Source organism: Actinia tenebrosa, unplaced genomic scaffold (genome assembly GCF_029948245.1).
Source record: "Actinia tenebrosa isolate PJP-AT-01 unplaced genomic scaffold, QUT_ActTen_1.0 PGA_scaffold9__36_contigs__length_13948895, whole genome shotgun sequence".
NCBI lineage: Eukaryota > Metazoa > Cnidaria > Anthozoa > Actiniaria > Actiniidae > Actinia > Actinia tenebrosa.
The window spans coordinates 13,923,171-13,947,199 of record NW_028292586.1 but is presented as its reverse complement, the minus strand read 5'-3'; the positions used below and the strand labels follow the sequence as shown (position 1 = coordinate 13,947,199).

Genomic DNA, 24,029 nt, shown 5'->3' with positions numbered 1-24,029 from the left:
ACTTGCCTCCCCGACATAGACGAGTACGACACCAGCGGTTACCCGAAGGAGCACTTCCTGTACTCTGCGAAGAATAAGAAGGTAATTGGGAAGATGAAAGACGAAATGTTAGGAAAACCCATAGTAGAGTACGTGGGTCTGAAACCAAAGATGTACAGCGTGCTAAAGTTAGACGGCGGTAGAAAAGAAAGCTAAGGCGTAAAAAAGTACGGTGGTTAAGAAGGACATTACGCACGAGTCCTACCTCAAACGTATTACGAACACGCAAGGAACAGCGGCATAAGATGAACAGCCTGCGCAGCTATGGTCATCAGATACATAACGTCACGCAGGAGAAGGTGTCGCTGTCTGCATTTGACGGTAAGCGATGGATGTGTGATGAGACGGAGTGCATACGATAGCATTCGGACATCACACGATAAGCAGTTCTTCCATGACGAACCCACGTTGTGGGGCCATCGTGAAGATAATACAGATGGGCTGACCCTTCTTAGCTATTACGCTTCGGATCTGGTAAGTTTCCAAAGACCATTAGGATCCGTAGCTCTTTTGGATCCTCCTTCTAATTCACCCGGTCCGTAGAGATATCGGACTGTGACATTACCTAATTTTTTTTCCTTCAGTCCGACCGCCCTCGAACTTCTGACGTAGGACTTGTGCTCCACGTGTTTCTTTTTTATGGCATCCTTGGGTTTTATTCCCGTAGCCCTGGCCGCCTCGTTGTTCAAAGCCACGATGACCTGGGGGAGCCTCTGAGTCCATTCCCTGTTGCGTTTGGATGGATCTTCCAGCTCTTTCCAATACTGGTACCCAAAGAGACGCTCGGCCAGGGTCTTATTGAATCTTTCGACGATGCTCTGACCCCTGTGGTACTCTGCCTCGGCTCTCCTAATCTTGGTGCGGTGGTCTTTCAGGGTCTTGGTAACCACGCCCATGAACTCTGTCCCCGCATCCACTTGCAGCAGCTTAGGCCATTTCAAGACGCGCTTATAAATCCTACCTAGGGCTTCTGCGACTTCCCCAGAATCCTTGCTGGTTATGGGTTCGGCGTCCTTGTATCTGCTTGCGATATCAACTACGGTCAAAGCGTATCTATAGGTCTTTCTTCTCACCTTGTCGTGCGGTAAGAAAAGCAAATCCGCCTGATGAACTTCATTGGGGGTATTTACGGTAAAGCTGGGCCTGGGAATGTACTTGGGCACGGGAAGATAAACCTGCCAGAGGGTTTGTTTTTTTAACCAGTTCTTAGCCGTTTCTTCTGATACCCTGGCCGCGGTCGCGAGTTTCTTGATGGCCGACGCTCCTTTCCAATAGCCTTCAGGCCCATAGTAAATCCTCTTGAGTTTATCCTCTACGCGGCCCATTATATGAATTCCAGGACAAGATTGATCTTGCGTCCGTTAAAATCCACCGTCTTTCCGTCCACCTTAATGGTGATGTTTATGCTTTCTACCAAATTAGACAAGTCATAGCTCAAAGAAATGGGAGTGTATTCTACCAGGTCAAATGGATTACCTTTGGGTAGAAACTTGGACATAAGAGAAGACTTTTCTCCATTGTTGTAACTATGGACTAAATCGCAATAGACTTCGTAAGAGGATGCGACTTTCCATTTCACAGGTATGGCTGTGTTGGTAATTGTCTTACCCGAGGCACATAATAAAGATCCCAATGGGTCAGACTTTCCAAAAGTCATTGAATAATTTGACATATTATGTTTGAGGGTCATTTCGTGCGGCAATCCTGTGGTGAGAGTATAACCGTGTTTTGCTAATTCCTTGGCCAGTGTGATTGGCGTATAATGTCCATCGGGCAGCAATACGGCTTGATAGTTAGATCCTCCTGTATGCTCAGTGACTATGCCCCTAATCAGGTTATACCAAGAATTGTACAAAGAGCAACTTATGAGCCGAACCTTATAGGCTTTAATGGGGGGATTTAAATAAGTGGTAAAGTTATTTTTATCGCTTTCCAAAAAGACGATCATTATATTAGATACGCCAAAGCTACGCCTCCCGCCAGCCCTGCGACTCCTATGAAGACCAACTCATTGTCTTTTTGTTTCTTAGAAGGCTGGTAGTAATTCTTGAACTGAGGCTTTTTCATTCTAAAGTCGGGATGCGCCTGCGCATAGAGCTTAAAGGCGTAGTCTGTGTTTTCGAAGTTCTTATCCGCCTGCATTTTGTCTTGGTAGTTCTTGTCCAACCAATCCCTGTAAGCTTGTCTTTTTTCATTCCAAGCCGCCACGTCTCGCTGATATTTCTCCAGCGCTAAGTCGTGTCTCTTCCTCTCGGCGTTAGATTCTGCGTTTCTATCACCGCTAACTAATTTATCCAGATATCTACCACCATAATTAGCCCCTGTGAATGCTAAGGCTGCAATAACTCCACCTGCGACTAAGCTAACCATTATATGTTAGGCAGGTACTTTTCCTTCTGTAGGTAATTCTTTGCCATGATAGCCCCGCCTACGGCAGCGGTCATCTTAGCAAAATTAGCGAAGCTCTTGCTTGGGTCTTCAGTAAAGTCTTCTTTGAGCACTTTCTTACCTACCCAACCAATACCCGCAACGATGGAAGTAATGATAGCTGCTTCTTCAACAGTTTTCAATAACGCGGTTGACATTATATTACAGAGCGAGAAGGTTATTACTCCATCACGGGTATTTTGCTTCTCTTAGGGGGCTCCTGCACGGGTGCGTGATATGTTGGCGGTTCTACTTTTGGCTTCGTAGCCCGCCATTGTAAGTAGAGGCTGCCTGCTGCTATGATGACTCCCAACGCGCCAATGACGTACCCAGGATTGATAAAGGATTCCTCTTCTTTTTCCTCCACCTTTTCTTCTTTCTTTGCTTTGTTCTTCCTGTTCATCTCCGCGAGCTTCTTTCCGGCAGCGACTCTGCCCGGAGATTTAACCTTGGTAATCTTTTGCTCCTCTTGGGGCTGCTCTACCTTCGACTCTGGTTCACTCATTTATATCTAAGGACTTGAAGGACTTGATAAGTACTTGACTAAGTACTTAAGGACGACTTGGAAATAACCTGGGCGCGACCTGACCAAGTACTTAAGGACGACTTGACTAAGTACTTGAGGCGACTTGATCAGGTACCTCAGCAAGTGCTGCCTGGAAGACCTTTTCGACTTCTCTGTCCTTCTTGAAGTCCTTCCAAGATGTTCCAAAGGAACCTAGTACCCTCCTTCAAGTCGACATGCTGAGCTACGTGAAGTGCCGCAGAGGCGACTGCCATTAACTTACCGCACTTCAAAGACAACCACCCGCAGGTTATCTTAAGTTCTTGGGATATGACATAGTCATCTCTTATGTCCTTCTGTAGTTGCTCCACGTCGTCTATGGGCAGTGCAAGTCCAAGCAATTTAGTCGCAAGTCGGATAGCGGAGTCTGCTACGGCGTCCGTGGTCTTACTTGCAAGGGCGGCCTCGTACCTTTTATGGAACTTTTTGACTTCCTCTTCTGACAACTTATTAACCAGCTCATGGGTAAGTTCCTTACCTATCATTTCTTTGCACTTCCCCGAAGACACAAGGATGTTAAGTTGTTCCTTAAGGTTACTTTCATCTAACTGTGTGGGGACTTCATCTAAGAGCTGCTCAATATCCATATACATTAGGAATCATAGATTCCAACCGTGTAGGGAAACCTCAAAGAGAAGATCATTTTGGAATGTTGGTGCGTCTTTAAATGCCGCATGTATTCGTGTAACTGTTCCTTGCTTATCTCGCCTCCATAGTCGCTTAAGATGGTTTCCAGATCACTCCGGCTCGGAGTATAAAATACGACAAGTGAACCTATGTTTTCCCTGAAGGGCTTAGAGACGCTGGTAAGCTGCTGCGAGAGCAACCAAACGCTGATATTGTCGTGTCTGCCGCTAAAGGCGAGTTTAACGAGCTCTGACGTGCGCTTTTTTACATCGTCCCCGCAGGCGATGTCGTCCAATATAAGCAAGGTTTGCGTATCTTTAGGGAATTGTTTGTGCCAGAACTTCAAATGGCTGGATAACTCGTTGGGGTCTAAGATATCTACAAAGAAGTCGTCATCTTTCACTCCTATGCCTTCCCAGGTGCGGTTATTCACGTAGGTGGGGCATAATAGCACAATATAGTCGAAACGGTATCTAAAGGGTCCTAATAGCTGCTCTACCACGAACTGGGTCTTTCCGCAGCCGGTGGGTCCTACGATCAGAGCGTTACAAGGAATATGGTTCGGATCCATTATATATACGATGGACCCAGTGGACGCAGTAAGAAGGATTGCCGCCGACGCAAAAGATAAAAGAGACACCATAGAAATGCAAAGGGAGGAGATCGATCGGTTAAAAGAGCGCGTGCAGGAAGTGTACGATGAAATGTGCGGCCTGAAGCGCGCGGAAAGGTTTGGTGCGCTTTTGACGATGACAACGTGGGCTAAGGAGTCCGTTAAGGACTTCATGCGATATCCCCCGTAGAATGTTAACAATAAGGTTAAATCTTTGTTAAGGATGCCCGGAAACTATTTCAAAGAGTGTCTCAGAATGTTGACGTTTAGGTTAAATCTTTGTTAAGGATGCCTGGAAACTATTCCAAAGAGTGTCTTAGCTTTACTATTTTGAATCCTGCAAGCGCCCTTTAAAGGGGGTCCTTATTTTTATTTATTATTATTAAATATCCTTAATTATTCTTAATAATAATAAATAAAAATAAGAATGGGATTTGAGACTCTTTGCGCAAACCCTACTTTACTATTTTAAGCCGCCTACTAACCATTACGGGCTTTCCAGGCATCCTTAACAAAGATTTAACCTTATTGTCAACATTCTGAGACACTTTTGAAATAGTTTCTGGCTGTTAAGGACTTCATGCGGTATCCCTTATAGTGGTTATTAAATCCTTATTATATATGGAGTGCGTGCACTGCAACAAGGAGTTCAGCAGCAAGCAAATGTTAAAATACCACGTTGAAAAAAAGGTGTGCGCTAAGAAGGCACGCGAAAGGCGTTGTAAGGAGTGTAATCGCCTCTTTAGCAGCGCGCAAATGTTGGATTACCACGTAGAAAACCGCGTTTGCCTAAAGAACGTATGTGAGCGCTGCGAGGAGGACAAGAACGACGAATGGCATCGACATCGGTGCCGCGGCAATTACGACCTGCTGAGCGTGGCTTGCGAGGAGCACGGCGACGTTGCTGCACGATGTTGCCCAAAGGAAACCCAAAGGAAGTTAACGCGCCGGAAGAAGGAAATTGACCAGCGCTTTGCGGAGTTTGACTGCGTCGAAGGCGTAAGGTGGGAAGATAGGGAATATTGGGAGGCAACCTGCGAGCGTTGCGGCTGTCAAAGAAGTGACCAGCATATTTGGCAGTGCCTCTACGACGGTCAAGGCGGCTTTAAGGAGTACTTAGATTGCTTTGAGGCCTGGCATGCCGGCAATGAGGCGGCAAGGAAAGCCCGTAAGGATTAGTAGGCGGCTTAAGATAGTAAAGTAGGGTTTGTGCAAAGAGTCTCAAATCCCATTCTTATTTTTATTTATTATTATTAAGAATATTCGATAATAATGAATTAAGGATATTTAATAATAATAAATAAAAATAAAGACCCCTTTTAAGGGCGCTTGCATAATGAAAATAAGGACCCCTTTTAAAGGTATATGCTAGCCTACGCAGCTGCCTTTCTGGGAGGCATTCTAATTACCCTTTCAATATATGGACTGCATTACTTGCGAACTACCTGCCGACTGCATTACCCCTTGTAAGCCGCCGCGTAAAAAATACACCTGCCTTCATTGCGACAGGGTATTCTCCGAAGGATCCTTTGTGGGGCATTGGTGCTCCGCGGATCCTAAAGCGCAGCGGGCGCTTAACTACAAAGAGGAGATGGAGTGACTGTTCTTTCAATGTCAAACTTCCATCGGCCATTTACCTTACCATAGCTGCGTAAGTGGGTGAATTCCTCGCCCTGAATTACGTACCGCACGCAATCCGGCGCCCAAAGGGAATATTCCTTGCCTTCTAAGTCTTTGAGGACTAACCGTAAACGGTCGATGTCTTCGAAGACGACGTAATTTTTTATTTCGTATGCTTTACCGTGGGCAAGATCACGCCAGTGAGTCAAGCTGAGCTTCATTATACCTATGGAATATCTTTAGGTGCGTTTTCAAAGTGGCGTAGGACTTAAACCGCTTTACACAGCCCTTACAGGGAATACGAATGCCATCCGCGTAATCCATCAGGGCACGGCAGATAATGTCGTAATCGTTGCTAACCATAGTTAGGTAACCATTTACATCAAGCTGTGAGATTTTCTTAGATTGCTTCGCGGATAAGACGCCGTTTCCTTTTGGGGTTTTCAACTCAATACACAACCCGCGGTATTTCTTATGCGCATTTAGGATTAAAAGGTCGGGTTGACCGGCTTGGTAGCCTTTTCGCCAGCAGGTTATTCGCTTGCTGTCTGAATCTTGAAGCTCGCCAAGACCCGGCGCTATGATGAAATCGGGGTAAAACCTACGTATGTAGTCGACTACCTTCGCGTGTAGGTCGGCTTCATTTTCGATCTTGAATACTAACTTGTTTGGACCGTCGAAGCGCTTGTTCATCGCATATTTACCCGTCTTTCTCAACGCGGGTAGGACTTCTTCGAGGACCCAATCTTGGAATTCTTCTGCCTTTGCCATCTTCGAGGAGAATATCAACTGATACAACCCGGATTCGTTCACATACAGGGAATGTGGGTGTGAATTGGAAGGGAGGCGATTCACCTCCATTCTAAGTTCGCTAAGCCTTACCTTGTATTTATCGCGAACGTGCACCTTAATTGCATCTTTTGGGCGTTCGTAGCCCAATGCGGCCGCTACTTCCTTTGCTTTGAAGTACAATTTATCGCCTTGCACGACTTGCAGTTTCGTACCGTTGCTTTCAAATACGCGAAGCATTGTATATTCAAGAAATATTTTAACATTGACGACTTCATTCCTCAGCCGTCCTAGTAGGCAACGCTTTTCAATTGGTTCATTTCTACGCTTAACTGCGCGTCAGACACGACGAAGACGTAGCAGTTTATTTTATCACCGTCGCCCGCGGAGGCATTCTTGGTGCGTTTGATTTCCAATGTTATGCCATCCTGCGTATTTACTAGACGGAGGCCTTGACCATGTAGGTCTTCGTCGTTAATGGTGCGCATGTCAATCCACAGCGCATACTTATCCTTAAAGAATTCCTCAGGGCTAATTTGGTCGCCAAACTTGCGCATGGCCTCTCTGTACACGTCTGCGGGCTTTATCCCCTGGGAGTAGACCTTGTTTGGAACGCCGTTTATGTTGACCCCCACGTTAGTAATGTTGGGGTTGTGAAAGGCCTCGGAGTCGCGCTTACCGGCTTCGTAGGGTTTGGCAAACACCAGCATCAACCCCGTAAGACTTCTTCGCGGGAGGTTAATGCTTTGGTTGATAACCTCATCCGTCTTATCCAAGAAGCTAAACGTCTTATACATCACTACGTGGTCGTAAAGGAATGCCTTCCCGGAGCTGTATTCCATGCCAGCGCTACGGGCCAGCTCTTCGCTGTACACCGTTTCGTACTGTAATTCTAAGTTGGTAATAGAGTATGGGGTTGTTGTGGTAAGTGCAGTGCTTAGCCCACCAATAATGTTATTAGCATCTGCTAAAGTTACTTCAAACTGTAGCTCGGATAACTGTCTTGGGTAATACACACCGTGATTCGTGATTACTTCAAAGTCCAGTGGTATGACATACTTACTACCATAGGCGGTCTTTATTCGCTTTGCGTCTGCCACTGCGGTTTCTCCGCTGCCGTCAGTAGGTTGCGTTTTCGTAGGTGTGCGAACCTTACGTAGAATGACACTACCAATTCCTTGTTCTATCCTTTGCGCGCGGTCAAAGGCCGTCAACCATAAGTCTTTGTACGTGGTATACAGATCGTACCTATTTAAGTCCAGCAAGGATTCCCCGGCGAACTTTACGCGCATCTTAGAAACGATGTTGCGACCCACGTTGTTAACGATAATCCTTTCATCTGTGGGGCTTGACTGCACCGCTAGGTCAAACCTTAGCGCCAGGGTGCCAGGAACCAATACTAGGTTATCCGTTAGGCGGGGCACGCCTACGTACAGCGTCTCCCCTGGCTTTGCGCTACTGGGGGTAAAGGTGACCCGGTGAAAGGTGCGTTCTGCTTTCAGTCCGCCAACCTGCTTAGGTAATACGTTGGGATTTAACTTTGAGCTTATCATATATAATGGAAGTAGAAGGAACGGATTTTGACCCCCTTACCGAAGAAGGCCAAGTCGATATTAACGATGAAGAATTTGATGAATGGACTAAAAACGCGGGGGCAAAGCCTTTGCTTTACGACATAGCCTTGATAAGCAAGTATGGCAATAGGTGGAAAAGCTTCAAGGCAGCCTTGAATCGCATGTGGCAATCAAGGAACCGCGGCAGCCCCGTCCCCGAGTACTTGGAACTTCAAAACACAGACGAAGCAGCCGCGCGGGAAACCGTAGAGTGGGCAATGCAAGAGCTAACGCAGCGCTACGACAACTTTGATGCTGACGACGTAAAGCTTACGGAAAAGGGAAACAAAGTCCTCATAAGCGTCCAAGACTTAAGATTTCCCGACAAAGACCGCTGGACAAAACCGCAGCCCCTCTTTGATGAGGAGGGCAACGTTAGGGGCGACGTCTCAAGATTAAAAGGCTTTCAGCAGGCTACTAGGAGCATGTTAGAAAGGTTGCAAACCCTGAATGAAAAGGTTGCGCTAGAAAGGCGCGCTATCGAACTGCAAAAGGCGCTGGAAGAAAAAGAGGCGGCGTACGAAAAGCAAAGTCGACTACTTGCTAATGCTGAGAAGAAGTTTAGTCAACGAGACGTAAGAATGGAAGAAATGACGAAACACTTAGATCAGGCTTTACGTGATCGGGATAAAGCAGAAAGGGAGTTGGAGGAGGCTAAGAAATCACATGCTCCGACGGCGGCGTTAGAAAAAACGCTAAAGGAAAGGGAGTCAAGCTATAAAAAACAATTGTTGCGGCTGGGTCAAAGTAAAGACGAAAGCATACTGCAAATTAAACGAGAAGCCGAAAAGGCTTTAGATGAAAGGGATACAGCTCGACAGGCTTTTCGCCTTGCTCTGCAGGACCTAAACATGAGTCAGGAGGAAGTTAGGAAATTACAAACCACCATAGAGGGTTCTTTGGTGGAGCGGCGGCAGTTAGTTGCTGAAATCAACATTAAAGAAGAGCAAATCCAGCAAAAAACTCAGGCCATCGAAGACCTGGGAAAAAACATATCCGAAAAGCAGGAAATAATTGCGGACCTAACTCGTACCGAAGAAGAAAGGGAGGCTGCCCAAAGGGAAGTAGAAACCCTTCAGGAGAGAGTTGCGGAATTACAGGCGCAAAAGGAAAACCTGGAAAAGGAGTTGGGGCTTACCACCAAGGAAAAGGTAAAAAGAGCTCTGGTGAAGTATGGTATTCCGCTGGCATTTGCAGTTGCTATTTCAAGCGTAGTAGGAGTCATCCTATCCACGCTTAAGGCTACGGGCGCGGGCGTAAAGAAATTAGGTAATGGGCTGACGGACTTGGGAAAAAAGATGGCAGCCGGTCTTCCTGGGCTGCTGGGTTCGGTTGTTTCCTTGGCGCTTAGGGCCGGCGGAGAACTGCTAAAGTTTGTGGGGAATAACATTTGGATCTTGGTCGTCGCTATTGGAGTGGTACTCCTGAAGAAGATGAAGGGTTAATCTTATCCTCATGTATTACTGGTGGCTTATCGTCGTCGGGCGCCCGAGGCGTCCTCGACTGGGGATAAGTAAAGATAGTATTCGCGCCGCCTTGATAATGCGGAACTAGCGGCAGCACGCTCATGGTGCTAATGGGCTTATGATTCCAAGTGGCATCCGTTGGGGAATCTCTTGACGGGGCGGCATTTATCCGAAGGTAGGCAACGTCGTTGGGGAGAACTTGTAACTTCGCATATTGGCAATTGGCTATCATGTGAAAAGTTGCCGGCGTTAAGTCTTCTCCGCTTCTTGGAGGGGGCTCCGACGAGAAATGGGCTGGGTTCCTATTATTATCTTTTTTTCTGTAGGGTAGTAATGGGTGGTTATCCTCATCGACAATCCTAAACCCGACATTACACGAATACCCCGTCGAAATGCTAATGGTACACATGATCAATCCCAGGCCCCCAACCTTCACCCACAGCCCGGTGTCATGCCAATGCTGTTCTAAGTAGTCCTTCTCCTCCAAATAATGAAGAAACCAATCTTCCTTCGCGTGTGGGTTCATATATTTCAGGGAATAAATTCCCTTCTATAGACTCATTACCGTAAAAGTGCTAATGGTCTTGTGGTTATAAGCCGTGTCTCTTTGATTTTCTATGCCATTCACGCAAACGCTCCCAGAATCGTCTACGCGTATTTGCAGCTTTACCTTCCCATGGCAATCGGCGACCATGTGGAAAGTCCAAACCGATAGATTTTCGGCACTGCTGGGGTTGGGCTCTACGGAGAAATGCGCAGGCTCCCTGTTGTTTGTCTTCGCGCGCATAGGCTGCAGTATGCCATTCTCATCCAGGAACCTAAAGCCCACGTTGGCATGGCTGCTCGTGCCAATGCAAATACTGCATATTATCAACTTCTTTCCCGAGTAGTTCAAATTCACGGACATGCCCGTGACATCAACCCAAGCCGCCTGGTTGTATTTTTTCTCGCCTGTGTAAGTCGTATAAACACAATCTACTCCAGCTACGTAGGGGTTGTTCATCGCCATATATAATAGCTCAGACCAATGCTTGCAGCTGCTAAGCCGGCCTTTAGTAAGTTATGGTCATATTCCTCAGGTATCGCAGGCAGGACCTTCTTTGATGGTTTCTTAACTACGGGTAGCTTCGCTTCGTGTGACTTTTTTGGCTTCTCTACGAAGTGAGGAATGTTCCTAAGAGTGTCAGAGTTCACGTCATTCACCCCAAACTTCATATCCTTAGTAGCTCGCTGCAGCTTGTTGTTATAACCCACAACGGAATGGGCGTTAATAACCAAATTACTTGGCATTAACCAACAACCAGGCGACAAAGCGTAATCCAGTCGCACTTTAGACTGCTGCACCGCTAATTGATATCTCTGCACCGATTTAGATATGTCATTTTCTATTATTGCTGACTCAAATAAAGTTAGGAATTCTTGTTGCGTTTCCCGCGAAGCACCTTGGGATCCAACGATGGGGCTGCGGGTATTTACCTGCGCTCCTAAGATGCAGTACACAAATGCTTCAATGCTGCGGTTAATCCTGGCTAGGTTCCTTAAACCTTTTCCTTTCATCAACACGAATGGATCCCAAGTGCCGAGGTAGTTCGATTGGATTCTGGTAATTAATGAATTATTGCTCTTATCACCACCCATATCACCGAACTCTAACTCATTACTTGGGTATTCCTGATGCCCATAATCGGCCGGCTTCTCACCGTTGGCACCCCAAACGTAAACGATGCCAAGGCCATGCGTCTTACCCTCTTTGTAACGAAAGTCTCTTTGCTGTGGTTTGAACTCATTAATTAACCTTTCTAGGGCTGCGGCGTTATATCGATTATTCATTGGATTAAATGCCTTATCTCCCGGTAAAGGTACGTTAAGCTCCTTCAACAACCTCCTTACCGTAAAGGCAATGTGAAACCGCATGATCGGAACGTGAAACATATCCGCGGCAACGCCACAACCTTTAGTGGCGGCCCAGACAGCAAAGTTTAACTGCTGCGGCCAATATCGCATATTGGGTCCTGCTAACCATTCCCTGGCCTCTTTACCCGACGTATGCTTTAACATCGTATCCCCATAGATATTCCTTACTACTACATCAAATGATTGCCTACCCACTGAAATCTTCAGGAACGTTACCATCGTTTCAAAGTCGTTTACACCACCTTCAGCATCGTAAAATGGGTAATCTTCCGTGGTTAACAATAAGTTTCTAGGAAAATTGGGCGCTTTATGCACGGGTGCCTCCTTCGTTATTGGCAAATGCTGTGCCTTTTTCCTCTCCTCATGCGGCTCCAAGTCCGTATTGCTGTACATTCTTTCGCCGTTATAGTAAATCCCATCGGGTCTTCTTTCGAACTTACTAGGGTCTGCATGCGGAAACATCTTCCTAAAGGCTCTCCAGTTGGCATAATCCCGGTTGTCGTGATGTGGCTGCTCCTCAATATCATCCCCAAAAGCGTCGTACATTAGTATATATAATGGATGTTATACCATCAGCACCTCCACTTTATCCTGATTTACCTAGGGAGGGACCTAACGAATTAAACGCTGAAAACTTTAGGCTCAACAAAGCGAACTTAATCCTGGCTTACTTGGAAGGGCAGACAAAACACTACGAAAAAGTCCGAAAAAAGTACGTCAGAGCCCGGAGTACGCTACATAAGATTGCGATAACTTCAGGATCCATATCTGTTGTGTTAACGGGCTCTGGCGTTGCTACTTCGCTTACTGGGCCGGGAATAATCGTTGGAGTTCCTTTGGCCGGCGTTGGGGCAACCTGTGGTATTATTTCTGCTGTTGCTACGGGTATTATGAAAAAGCTATCCACGAAAATATCCAAGCATGACACGACAATAGCTCTGTCTAGGGCTAAAGTAAATACTATTGCCGACCTTGTCTCAAAGGCTTTGCGTGACAGAAAGATAGACGACGTAGAATTCTCGCTTATTCTGACCGAAGAAGACAAATACGAGAAATTAAAGTCGGACATAAGGAATAAAAAAACAGTCGTAAAAGATCTTTCCGAGGAATCTCGCAAAAAGATCTATCAAGAAGCGAAAGAAGAGCTTCAAAGAAAGCTTGCTCAGTAAATATCGTGACGGGATTCTATTTACATATCGAACGTCAGTCTAGAAATTACGCGTAATATAAATTCAGTGAATTATTACGCGTAATATGAATTATTTGGCGAATTATTACGCGTAATATGAATTATTTGGCGAATTATTACGCGTAATATGAATTACGCGTAATATGTTATTGTCGCCTCGGAATCCATCCTAACAGGGGGTGGTTGGGGTCAATTTTGTAAAATATTTCGTAAATTACGTCAGGATAATAAGGAATATCCTTATCCAGCCGACAAAACATCCACTCGGCTTTTGTCATATCAGAAACCTCAGGAATAGACTTACCGGTAATTTCAGACAAAAGATAGGGAATAGCTTTGTAATATTTCCCTAGCTTTAATTTTTTCAACGTTTTCCGTAGACTTTGTGGGGTTGGCTCTTCTAAATGGTCTATGATTTTCTTCTTTACTTCGTCGCTTAAATATATCGGATGTAAACCTTGGATATGACTCATCCAGTCCCTGAAGTATTTTAATCTCTTATATGGCGTTTTCTTACGACCTCCATTGGCGTAATACTGCTCTCTGGTAGCATTTGGTACGGCATTACGAATATTCTTACCACACTCGTAACACTGTGCTGACGTGTCGTCTTCTATTTGCATTTTCTTACCACAACACCAAAAGGGTTCTGGCTTAGGTACGATAACTTTAGGTCTTAGACAAATTATGCAAAAGTCGTTAACGAACTCTTTACATTCTTCGCACTCCATATATAGACTAACATATTTAAGTGCGCTGTTGCCCTCAACCACACTTGGGGTGGGGGTCGTCCGTAGGTGGATTTTTGATACGGATCTTGCACGTGTTGAGATTGCGCTGTTGCCCTCACGGGTAATCCTGGTGTAAACTAACATATTTCGAGTGCGCTGTTGCCCTCACGGGTAATCCTGGTGTAAACTAACATATTTCGAGTGCGCTGTTGCCCTCACGGGTAATCCTGGGGGTCTCATAGGGAATGAGGGCTACGCAAACACGGGTTAGTGACTTTAAACGGGAAATCCTCGTGTGGTCACTGCGCTAGAACCCCCATTCCCTATACTACTCAAGGCCAGTTTGGATTCATGGCTGATTTCACTTTGTTCCATTTCAGCCCTTTCATAAATAATATATGTTATGATTATTTCTTTTTTTCACATTACTAATATGTGGTATCTAGTAATTGTAAATAATGAACTCCGACAATGAAGAAATTAGTGTTCTAAATATATAAATTACGATCTGACCAAAGCCTGACTCAATTAACCAACCAAATAATACGCATCCTTATTATCGTTATCTCCCAGAAAGTATGGCCGGCATGCCCGAAATCCAATTGGCTTATATTAACCCAAGGACGGGCAACCTGCGCGGCATTCTTTGGCAAGGCATTCGCTGCAAAGCTACGCCTCTCTCTAAGTCACAGTTTGACAAATGGCGATGTCGGCGCAACTGCTTCTACAATTTAATTGGTTCCAATCGAAAATACCGGGTTTGAAGCCGCAATAAATCCCTCGAAACAAACTCTTGTGCTTGCTTCGAGGTGACCTATTGGGCGCCATTGCCTTGTTTTACAATCGTCTTTTCAGCTAATATTTACTACGTTTGCCTTTCCCAACAAGGCTACTTTGAATTCGTGGCTGATTTCGCTTTGTTCCCTTTCAGCCCTTTCAAGAACTTGTGAATTTCTGTTTACTCATGCATTTAACTTTCATTCATTTCAGTCGTTTCATACTTCGTAGCCGCAGCCTTATTGTCTCAAATCTCCCCGAACGCATGGCCGGCATGCCCGAAATCCAAGAGGCTTATAGTATCCCCAAAGCCAGGCAACCGGCGCGGCGTTCTTAGGCGAGGCATTTGTTGCGAATTTACGCCTCTCCACGACAGAAAGTCTGTTTGCCCTTGCCCTTTTTTGACAAACGTCTTTGTAGCTAATATTTACTACGTTTGCCTTTCCCAACAAGGCTACTTTGGATTCGTGGCTGATTTCGCTTTGTTCCATTTCAGCCCTTTCATAAATATATGTTATGATTATTTCTTTTTTTCACATTACTAATATGTGGTATCTAGTAATTGTAAATAATGAACTCCGACAATGAAGAAATTAATGTTCTAAATATATAAATTACGATCTGACCAAAGTCTGACTCAATTAACCAACCAAATAATACGCATCCTTATTATCGTTATCTCCCAGAAGGTATGGCCGGCATGCCTGAAATCCAATTGGCTTATATTAACCCAAGGACGGGCAACCTGCGCGGCATTCTTTGGCAAGGCATTCGCTGCAAAGCCACGCCTCTCTCTAAGTCACAGTTTGGCCAACGGCAATGTCGGCGCAACTGCTTCTACAATTGTTTTGGTTCCAATCGAAAATACCGGGTTTGAAGCCGCAATAAATCCCTCGAAACAAACTCTTGTGCTTGCTTCGAGGTGACCTATTGGGTGTCAATGCCCTTTTTTTACGATGTCTTTCATCGGCACATCTTCACATCTAAACTTACTGAAATTACTATAATTATGATAACTATTTAACTATCTATTATGACTATGTAATAGCTATTTCTTTTTTTATATTGCTAAAATTTGGTATTCAATTATTGTTAAATTACCCCAGCGATGAAGAAATTAATGATCGAGATATATAACTTACGATCTGACCAAAACCTGACTCCATTAACCAACCATTGCGCATTATTGTTCTTGAACCATTCGGAGGTGAATTCTTGTGTGGTAATGTTTCATAGAAAGGTCGAACCAACAACACCCATGTAGACTAGACTTTCTTGTGGAGTGGTGGGGAAGGATGAGGTCCAAATCAAGCTTGTCTGTGGTACTGCCCGCCAGGGGTTCCTTGTAAGATGAATATGAAGTTATAATAAGCTAACAGCAATATCAGAAGCAGCAGCAATAACAACAGCATTGTAAAAAAAAGAAACCGCATTATTGTTTATTTACATCTTCAGAGTAGCCTTTAAATCCACAATCACTTGGTGTAGTTTCTTGACATATTGCTTTTTCTTGAATTTCTAAAATAATAAAATAGATAATTATTAAACTTATAGGTAGAATATGTTTTATAAATATAATTAGATAACAAGATTATTGATTCAAATAGGGTAAAAAAATCAAATAAGATTACCTGACTTTCTGTTGATATATGTCATTGCCAGTGATTTAATCTGAAAACACGCACACTAAAAGATAGTCAGTAAAGACACTAAATGCATCAAATAGATTCTACTTATCCTTAATACTTCTCACAATACCGATTTAAATCCAATGCGGCTGCTATATAACCTATATATACCTATACCTTTATTATGGACATCTTTGAAGGAATTTAAAAAGAAGTTGAAAGCATACTTATTTAGGCAAGCCTTTTTTATGTAGTTTTCACGAATATTTGTTCATACTTATATTTTTATTTATTTATTTATTTTTTGTTCAAGCATATATTTTTATAGTTATTTTATTATGAATATATTTTAACTTATATTATTCATTTTGATCGCTTTTAATTTTTAACTACAAACGGAAAATTTTCAAAAACAAAGCAACAGGATATGAAAAAAATGTTAGAAGATAATAGTCTAAACCATGCAAGCAGGCAAGCAGGCAAGCAGGCAGGCAGACAGGCAGGCAGGCAGGCAGGCAGGCAGGCAGGCAGGCAGGCAGGCAGGCAGGCAGGCAGGCAGGCAGGCAGGCAGGCAGGCAGGCAGGCACGCACGCAGGCAGGCAGGCAGGCAGGCAGGCAGGCAGGCAAGCAGGCAGGCAAGCAGGCACGCAGGCAGGCAGGCAGGCAAGCAGGCAGGCAGGCAAGCAGGCAGGCAGGCAGGCGGGCAAGCAGGCAGGCAGGCAGGCAGGCAAGCAGGCTGGCAGGCAGGCAAGCAGGCAGGCAGGCAAGCAGGCAGGCAAGAAAAAAGCTAAATAAACAAACAAGCTGAAATATATGCATATATTAGACAAACAAATTAAACATTAAAGAAACAAAGAAACAATTATAAAGTCATACAAACAAATAACAGTGATAGAGGTGACCACCAAAAGCAACTTGCATCCATTTCGCACCATCTCCAGAACCAAACTCATTTTTAGTTTTCCGATTCCTTGGAGGTTTTTTGTCATTAGCCTGAAAAAGATAAATTTCTATAAATTGCCCTATTTCTGAATCACTATGACGTCGCTGCTTGTTTATGTGGGGGATAGAATTGCCAAATTGAATTGCCCTAACCCTGACCCAAAATTTGCTCCTAGCAAAACAATTTCATCTAACATGGCCTGGTTTTCAGATGTAATATGTGTTAATATGCACCAAGAAATATTCTGAGAGTTTGCTGGCCTTATTCTACTTGACTTCGTGGATTGATACGGGTTTTAGAACAATTTTCGGTGAATTTGCGTTGATTTCAGACCCCCTCCTTTGCATTCAAACATTAGATTGTTTTGATGTCACGTCATAGTGAAATAGCGCAATTGAATTTATACTATACCAACTTTTATCTGTAAAATGCTGTTTATCAGCTTATCAAGTTATTTTTGTGTGTACAGATCTTCAAGAGTTTTGGTCTTACAGAAAATGTATTGACTTACAAAAAAATGTTAAAATTCACCTTAAACGTCTTCAAGCTTCTATCTTTTTCTGTTTTTCACTTCTTCATTTTATCTTTGGAAACCAAAAAAGGTATTGTCAACATGGTCTGATCAGCCTTCAGCAAAATAAGTGGGAATTTACCCTCTGGTTACCCCCCTAAGACACAAAGTATTATGGGGACGTGAAAGTAGAGAATAAAATAAATTGATATGTTAAATTTCTGTTAAGGAAAAGATACTGTAACTTCAGGGGTCTACTTGCTTCATTGGATATTCTTAAATATTTGAATGGTTAAAAAGTGTTCATATATTCGCAATATACCAATGAATCAATACTGAAAATATAAAGGTAGAGGTGGCATTAAGTCAATCAATCAATCAATCAATCAGGCAATCAATCAATCAATCAATGATACTATATAAATTTATGGAACTAAATAAATGTATGTAACAAAATAAATGTAGAACTAAATAAATTAAAGAACTAAATAAATGTATGGCACTAAATATTCGGAGATACGAATTTTGTCTTCGATTGAGTGTTCAAGTATTTAAGCTGGATTTTCTTGGCCAAATTCACTTTAATTTTGAAAATTTTAGTGAAACACAAAGGAACTAACCTAGACGTTTGATAAGTCATATACAGTATTCATGTCCGTGTTGTATCAGATATACAATCACTTGGCTACACCTTGTGGTTGTATATCTGATACAACACGGACACGAATACTGTATATATTACATAGTAATAATATAATAATAATAATAACTTTATTTAAGTCTCTATCTTCTAGCCGGGCACAAGTACCCTACTAATCGGGGAGACTATAACATAATACTAGAAATGTAAATGATAATATAAACAGTAAATAAAATTTAAATTTAAATATAAATATAAATGTAAATATAAATTTAAATATAAATATATATAAATATATAGGTAGATATAAGTCTATGAAATATAAATATAAATATGATTCCGTTAAAAAAAAAAAAAAAAAGAAAAAGATAAATAAATATAGATATAGTTTCGATATTTGTTGAACTCACTCAGTTCTCATAGTAAGAGTAAATAGATAGATTAATATGATTGAAGCGAGTGTTACTTTATCAACTTAGTCAGGTCTGAAACTCTTATTCCTTTCTTAAATGATTGAAGGGATGGCGATGATCTTAACGAAGTACTAAGCTTAGACCATAAGTGTGGTCCAAAATACCTTAGGCTATTTCTCCCATACTTTACAGTGCTATAGCTAGGCAATGAAAAGTCTATGTTCCTTAGATTATATTTATGCGTGGGTGATTTAAATAAGTCAATTAAAGTTCGTGGTAATAACTTATTTTTGATTTTATACATGAAGATCACAATGTTCTGGAGTCTTCTGTTGTACAATGTGGTGAGCTTTGCTCTCTTCAATAGTTCTTCGTAGGGTGACTCATAGTCGCAGTATACAGCTCTCAGTCCTCTTTCGTTGATTCGCTCTAGTTTATTTTTGTCGCCTGCTTTGCAAAAGTGCCAGACTAGACTGCAGTAATCAAAGTGAGGTAGAATGGCTGACTTGTAAATCTGCAGTTTCGCGTGGATGGGTATTAATTTACGTAACCGTGTGAGGATTCCTATCTTCTTGCTTGTTGTAGAACAAATAGATGATATATGGTCTGTAAATATCAGTTCCTTGTCCAGGGTCACTCCTAGCAGTTTAAATTTATCTTCCTGACTGATGTTAAAATTGCCTATAACAACGTTCCTTGCATCTTGTACGTGTTTGTCTCTGGTCATTACCATGGCTTTATATTTACTGATGTTGCCTTTCAAATAGTTCCGTCTGTACCAATCTGCGGTGTTACTACCATCCTGTTCTATAGAGTTAATAACCTCTTTCATTTCCTTGTGTGATGAGTAGAGTTGGTGGTCGTCTGCATACATTGAAAGTTGTGATTTTATTTCCTTATAGAACAGATCGTTTTGGAATATGTTCCAAAGGGCTGGTCCCAGTGCAGAACCCTGTGGACATCCTCTGTTTACTAATTTCCAGTCGCTAGTGTAGTTTCCAATTCTCACTCTGTTTTCCCTGTCTTCGAAGTATGATTTAAAGAGCTTGATGGAGTCGTTTGAGAGACCATAGGACTGTAATTTAGCTAGCAATAAAGGCGGGTACATGGAGTCGAAGGCCTTACTCATATCGGTTGATAAGACGGCTGCTGATTCATTGTTGTCTAATGACTGTTTCCAATCTTCCACTAATCGAACTAAGGTAGTCTCGCAACTATAAGTACTTCTGTAAGCTGACATGAATACATCAAGGATATTTTCAGATAGTTCTTTCAGCTGCAGGCAGAGAAGTTTTTCAAAAACTTTATCCACTGATATTAGCACGGTGACTGGTCTGTAATTCTCTATGCACAAAGGATCATCGTTCTTGTGAATTGGAGTCCATTCTCCGCGTTTCCATTCCTTTGGCCACACCCCTTGCATGATAGCCTGATTGTACATCGTTGTTAGAGGCCCTGTTAGTTCCTCTGCTGCCAGCTTAAGAATACTTGGGGGTATGAGATCATATCCCATTGCCTTGTTAGGGTTTAAATTATTCAAAGCTGAAAGTACCTCGCTGTGTTCGATGGTTCTAAAGCTGAATATATTTTCGGCCCATTTGTCCTTGATCTTTTCAACACTCACATGATTCGAGAGAAGGCCTTCAGTTACTCTTGGTATGTCCCCGATGTTGTCTGCTATTGTAGAAAAATAGTTGACAAACATTCCTGCCACTTTACTCTGATCTTGAACCACTTCGTCTCCAGCCTTAAGTATAATCTCGTTGTTATCTTTATTCTTGTTATTCATAAAAGGTGCAAAAGTTCTATAAAAGGATCTGGGATTTTCTTTTAGGTCCGCAGCTTTAATTCTCCAATAGCTCTTTATTGCTTTCCTTCTGAGACGGGATGCGACGTTTCTCCAATGTCTCATCTCTTTCAGACTTGCTTCGGTTTGTAACCTTTTGTGTCTTTTTGCCGATCTTCTTTTCTTTCTTATTGCCTCTTTCCATTCCGCTGTTATATAAGGTGCATCTCTTTCCCTCACTCTCATTTTTTTCAGGGGCATGTGTTGGTCTAGTACTTTGATCATTTCGGTGTGCCAGGTTGTGTACTGCTCGTCTACAGAGCTTAAATTATGTAAATTAAGATTTCCCATAGCATTTTTTATGTCTTCCTTGACTTTATTTTCATCTAGGTGTCTTGAGCTCCTAAAAGATATGACTTTGAATGGATGTTGTTTCACTTTGGGTTTCAGAAAGCCATAGATCATAGCGTGATCACTCAGACCAAAATCAATGACTCCCGCTGTATCAAACAAATCATCCCTGTTGGTAAGGATTACGTCTATGAGTGTTTTGCTGGTGGGAGTTACTCTCGTACACTCTTCGATTAGACATGTAAGACCAAATACATCTTCTAGATCGTTAAGAATCTTTCCTTCTATACTGCTTGGCTTGAGCTTATTAAGATTTAAATCACCAAGGACCATTACGGTCTGTCTCTTGTGAAGAGCCCATGTGAGTATGTGATTCAGTTCGTCTTGGAGATCCGAGTAATATTTACTGTTGGGTGATCTTGATGGTGGCCTGTATAATCCTAAAACGACCGAGTTATGTTCACCAATCTCGACGTCTAGAGCGAGGGGTTCCAGTGTGCTGTAAGTTTTCGTCAGCTTCAGTCGTTTGACTGCTATCCCCGATTTTATGAACGCCATCACTCCTCCTCCGCCTTTCGCCCTGTCATTTCTGAACATTCGATATCCAGCAAGCTTAAATAAACTGTTTGGATATGTAGAGTCGATTTTGGTCTCAGTCCATATTAGTATACTTGCTTTCAGCTTGTTGTTAATTTCCTTTAGTTCGTCAAATTTGTTCTGAATACTGTTTATGTTTAGATGTACGAGTAAATCTTGGTTGTGGTGCTTTTGTCTCTTGCGTGACATAACAAGAAGCGGGTCTTCGTCCGACGCAACCGAGTGTAACGAAGCATTTATGTCGTTAGCAGAATAATTCGAACTGAAACTCAAATTCATAGGTAGAATTTCGTGTAGACATGGTGTACAGATCCAGGACTGCTTATGCTTGTAATTCTTGCTAAGATGCCCAGAACACTTAAGGTGATACGGTGTTTGACATGTTTGGCATTGCACAGTTCGATGGTTCGAGGCGATAGTTCTTTGACATGTTTTACATTTTGTCCTTACGCTTGTGTTTGGTCCAGGATTAGGGCTGATGTCTCCACACTGTGCTAGTCTGGTTAGGTTGAAACAGGCCATGGTGTTGGGATAGTATCCCAGCCTTGAACCCAAGTAAATTTTCTTCTTGTTTTGAGTGATATTGGAAGAGCTCCAACGGTCATCCCAGGCTTTCAAGTGAAGAGTTGTCCAGAAATCCGGTCTCTGAAATTTTTTGACGTCAAGAGTGTTCTGGACGTCTTCAGAAGTCGTTAAGTACGTCTTAATAAATAGATGAGCAAGTATCATAACCATGTACATTCGTAAATTCAAACATTTGGCGGGAGAAGCCAAATGTGACGCCATCTTTAAAGCACAGCAATCAGTTTTTCCAATAATGAAAAGGTAAATTATACACAGTGAAAAGATGAAAAAACTTACTTCCTCTTTTACTACGACGAAGGACTTCTAGTGTCCGAAACGTCAGTAAGTTTTTTTCATCTTTTCACGGTGTATAATTTACCTTTTTATCATTACTGTTTCATTAGAAACATCGACGCAGCTCACACTAGTTTTTAGCTAGTTATATCTTTATATATTACATATACGACATTCAACACAAGTTACTTGAAAAATACACGATCATATGTCAACCGGAACGCTAGTTGCTCGCTTAACAAGAGAAATGAACTCGTTTCTTCGTGTAGACAATCACATAGAAACAAAGTGTTATTGCGTAACAACTAAACTGGCATAATTATGTAAATAGCTGTATAAAGTGAATACTTTGTAAAATTCAAGCTTAAAAATCTCCTGACGAGTGAGTCCGACTCACGAAACAGTTCTGTATGCATAACAAATTATGGTCGTGTGATTTCTACACGAAATGTATCATATCATATCATATCATATCATATCATATCATATCATATCATATCATATCATATCATATCATATCATATCATATCATATCATATTATATGTATATATATTTCGCTCTACATAAAGTATCGAGCACTGTTCTACTGTCGACCGACTACACACACATACTAGTATACATCTATTTCAAAAATCGTTGTCGCACCAAGAGCCTCAAGTAACAAGCCATTTAAGGCTTGAGAGAACGTCGGTACTCTAATATTATGATATGATAAGCAACACAGGAAGCCCATTTAATAACTCTGTGCGCACTCTTGTGAAATAAAACAAATTTGGCTGCATTGATTGAATTGTGACGGAGGAATTTGTCCAAGGATGATTTTTACAAAGGGAAATATAAAATGATGAAAAAATAGGTAGGCCATAGGGAAGGCCATAGGGTAGGCCATAGGGTAGGCCATAGGGTAGGCCATAGGGTAGGCCATGGACCCGGGCCCAGGTTTTGCAACTACTCATGCTGTGAAGATTGCATGACAACTTCAGGTTGTATTGGATGACAAACTGTTAAAACAGTCTGAACATTTCAAGTACTTAGGAGTGAATATCGATAATCGTCTTAATTGGAGCGAGCATGGTTCTTCTTACATATCTTCTAAAATTTATCCAAAACTTAAGATGCTAAATAGGATTTCATCTTATTTAAATAAAAATGTACTTTTAAGAATATACAAACAGACTGTTCTAACAATATTAGATTATGGGAGCATAGTTTGGGGAGACTGTGGGAAGCGGAATGCACAGCACTTAGATCGCCTTAAGAATCAGGCAATGCATATCATTTTATCAAGTGATCGCAAAACTTGCACTCAGGATATGCGTACTAAGTTAGTTCTTTTAACTTTATCTAGTAGGTGGCGTTTTTTAAGAAAATCATTAATAATATAAACTGCCCAGATCATCTAAAAAATTACCTAGTGAAAAGATCGGACTTGCATAATTGGGGAGCATTGGGGAGCATGAAATCCCATTACCTATTAATTATATCGCTGCCTAATTAATCCCATATCAACAAGACCTGTCCAATTAAGAAAATAATTGGACAGTTGCCTATATGGGATTAATGAGTAGCTGTATGATTATTTTAATAATAATAATGATAATGATAATAATAGTAACTTTATTGTCTTTCATTCTAGCTTACCATTAAGAAACTAATTGGAGACACCTATCTAACCCTAATAAAATCCCTCAAACAATTCCATAGTTAATTATTACCTATTTCCTATTTACATTCCCTCCCAACACCATCTATTCATCCCCACCACTCTACCCCCTCCCCTCCCATATCGCCAGTGCAGACTGGTATATTATACACTCAATTGAAGAATCGTTGTCGGGTTCAGAAACATAGAACACAAAAGCTGAGACCGAAATGGCACATGGGATAGTACGTTAATTAGCATGCATGCTGTGAACAGCGACCCGTGGCAC

At 42.3% G+C, this 24,029-nt stretch overlaps 1 protein-coding gene across 1 annotated transcript; it reads right to left on the bottom strand.

Annotated features, from left to right (window-relative positions):
* Positions 1 to 18,487: 18,487 nt before the first annotated feature.
* On the bottom strand, positions 18,488 to 21,281 carry LOC148904900 (uncharacterized). The gene has a single exon (XM_089025322.1). The coding sequence runs from the start codon at positions 21,237 to 21,239 to the stop codon at positions 18,555 to 18,557; it is 2,685 nt and encodes an 894-aa protein (XP_088881448.1). The 5' UTR covers positions 21,240 to 21,281; the 3' UTR covers positions 18,488 to 18,554.
* Positions 21,282 to 24,029: the final 2,748 nt, after the last annotated feature.

What these genes read in the sequence shown, in the direction of transcription:
- LOC148904900 (XM_089025322.1), bottom strand. Translation starts at nt 21,239, where the DNA reads ATGTTCAGAAATGACAGGGCGAAAGGCGGAGGAGGAGTGATGGCGTTC.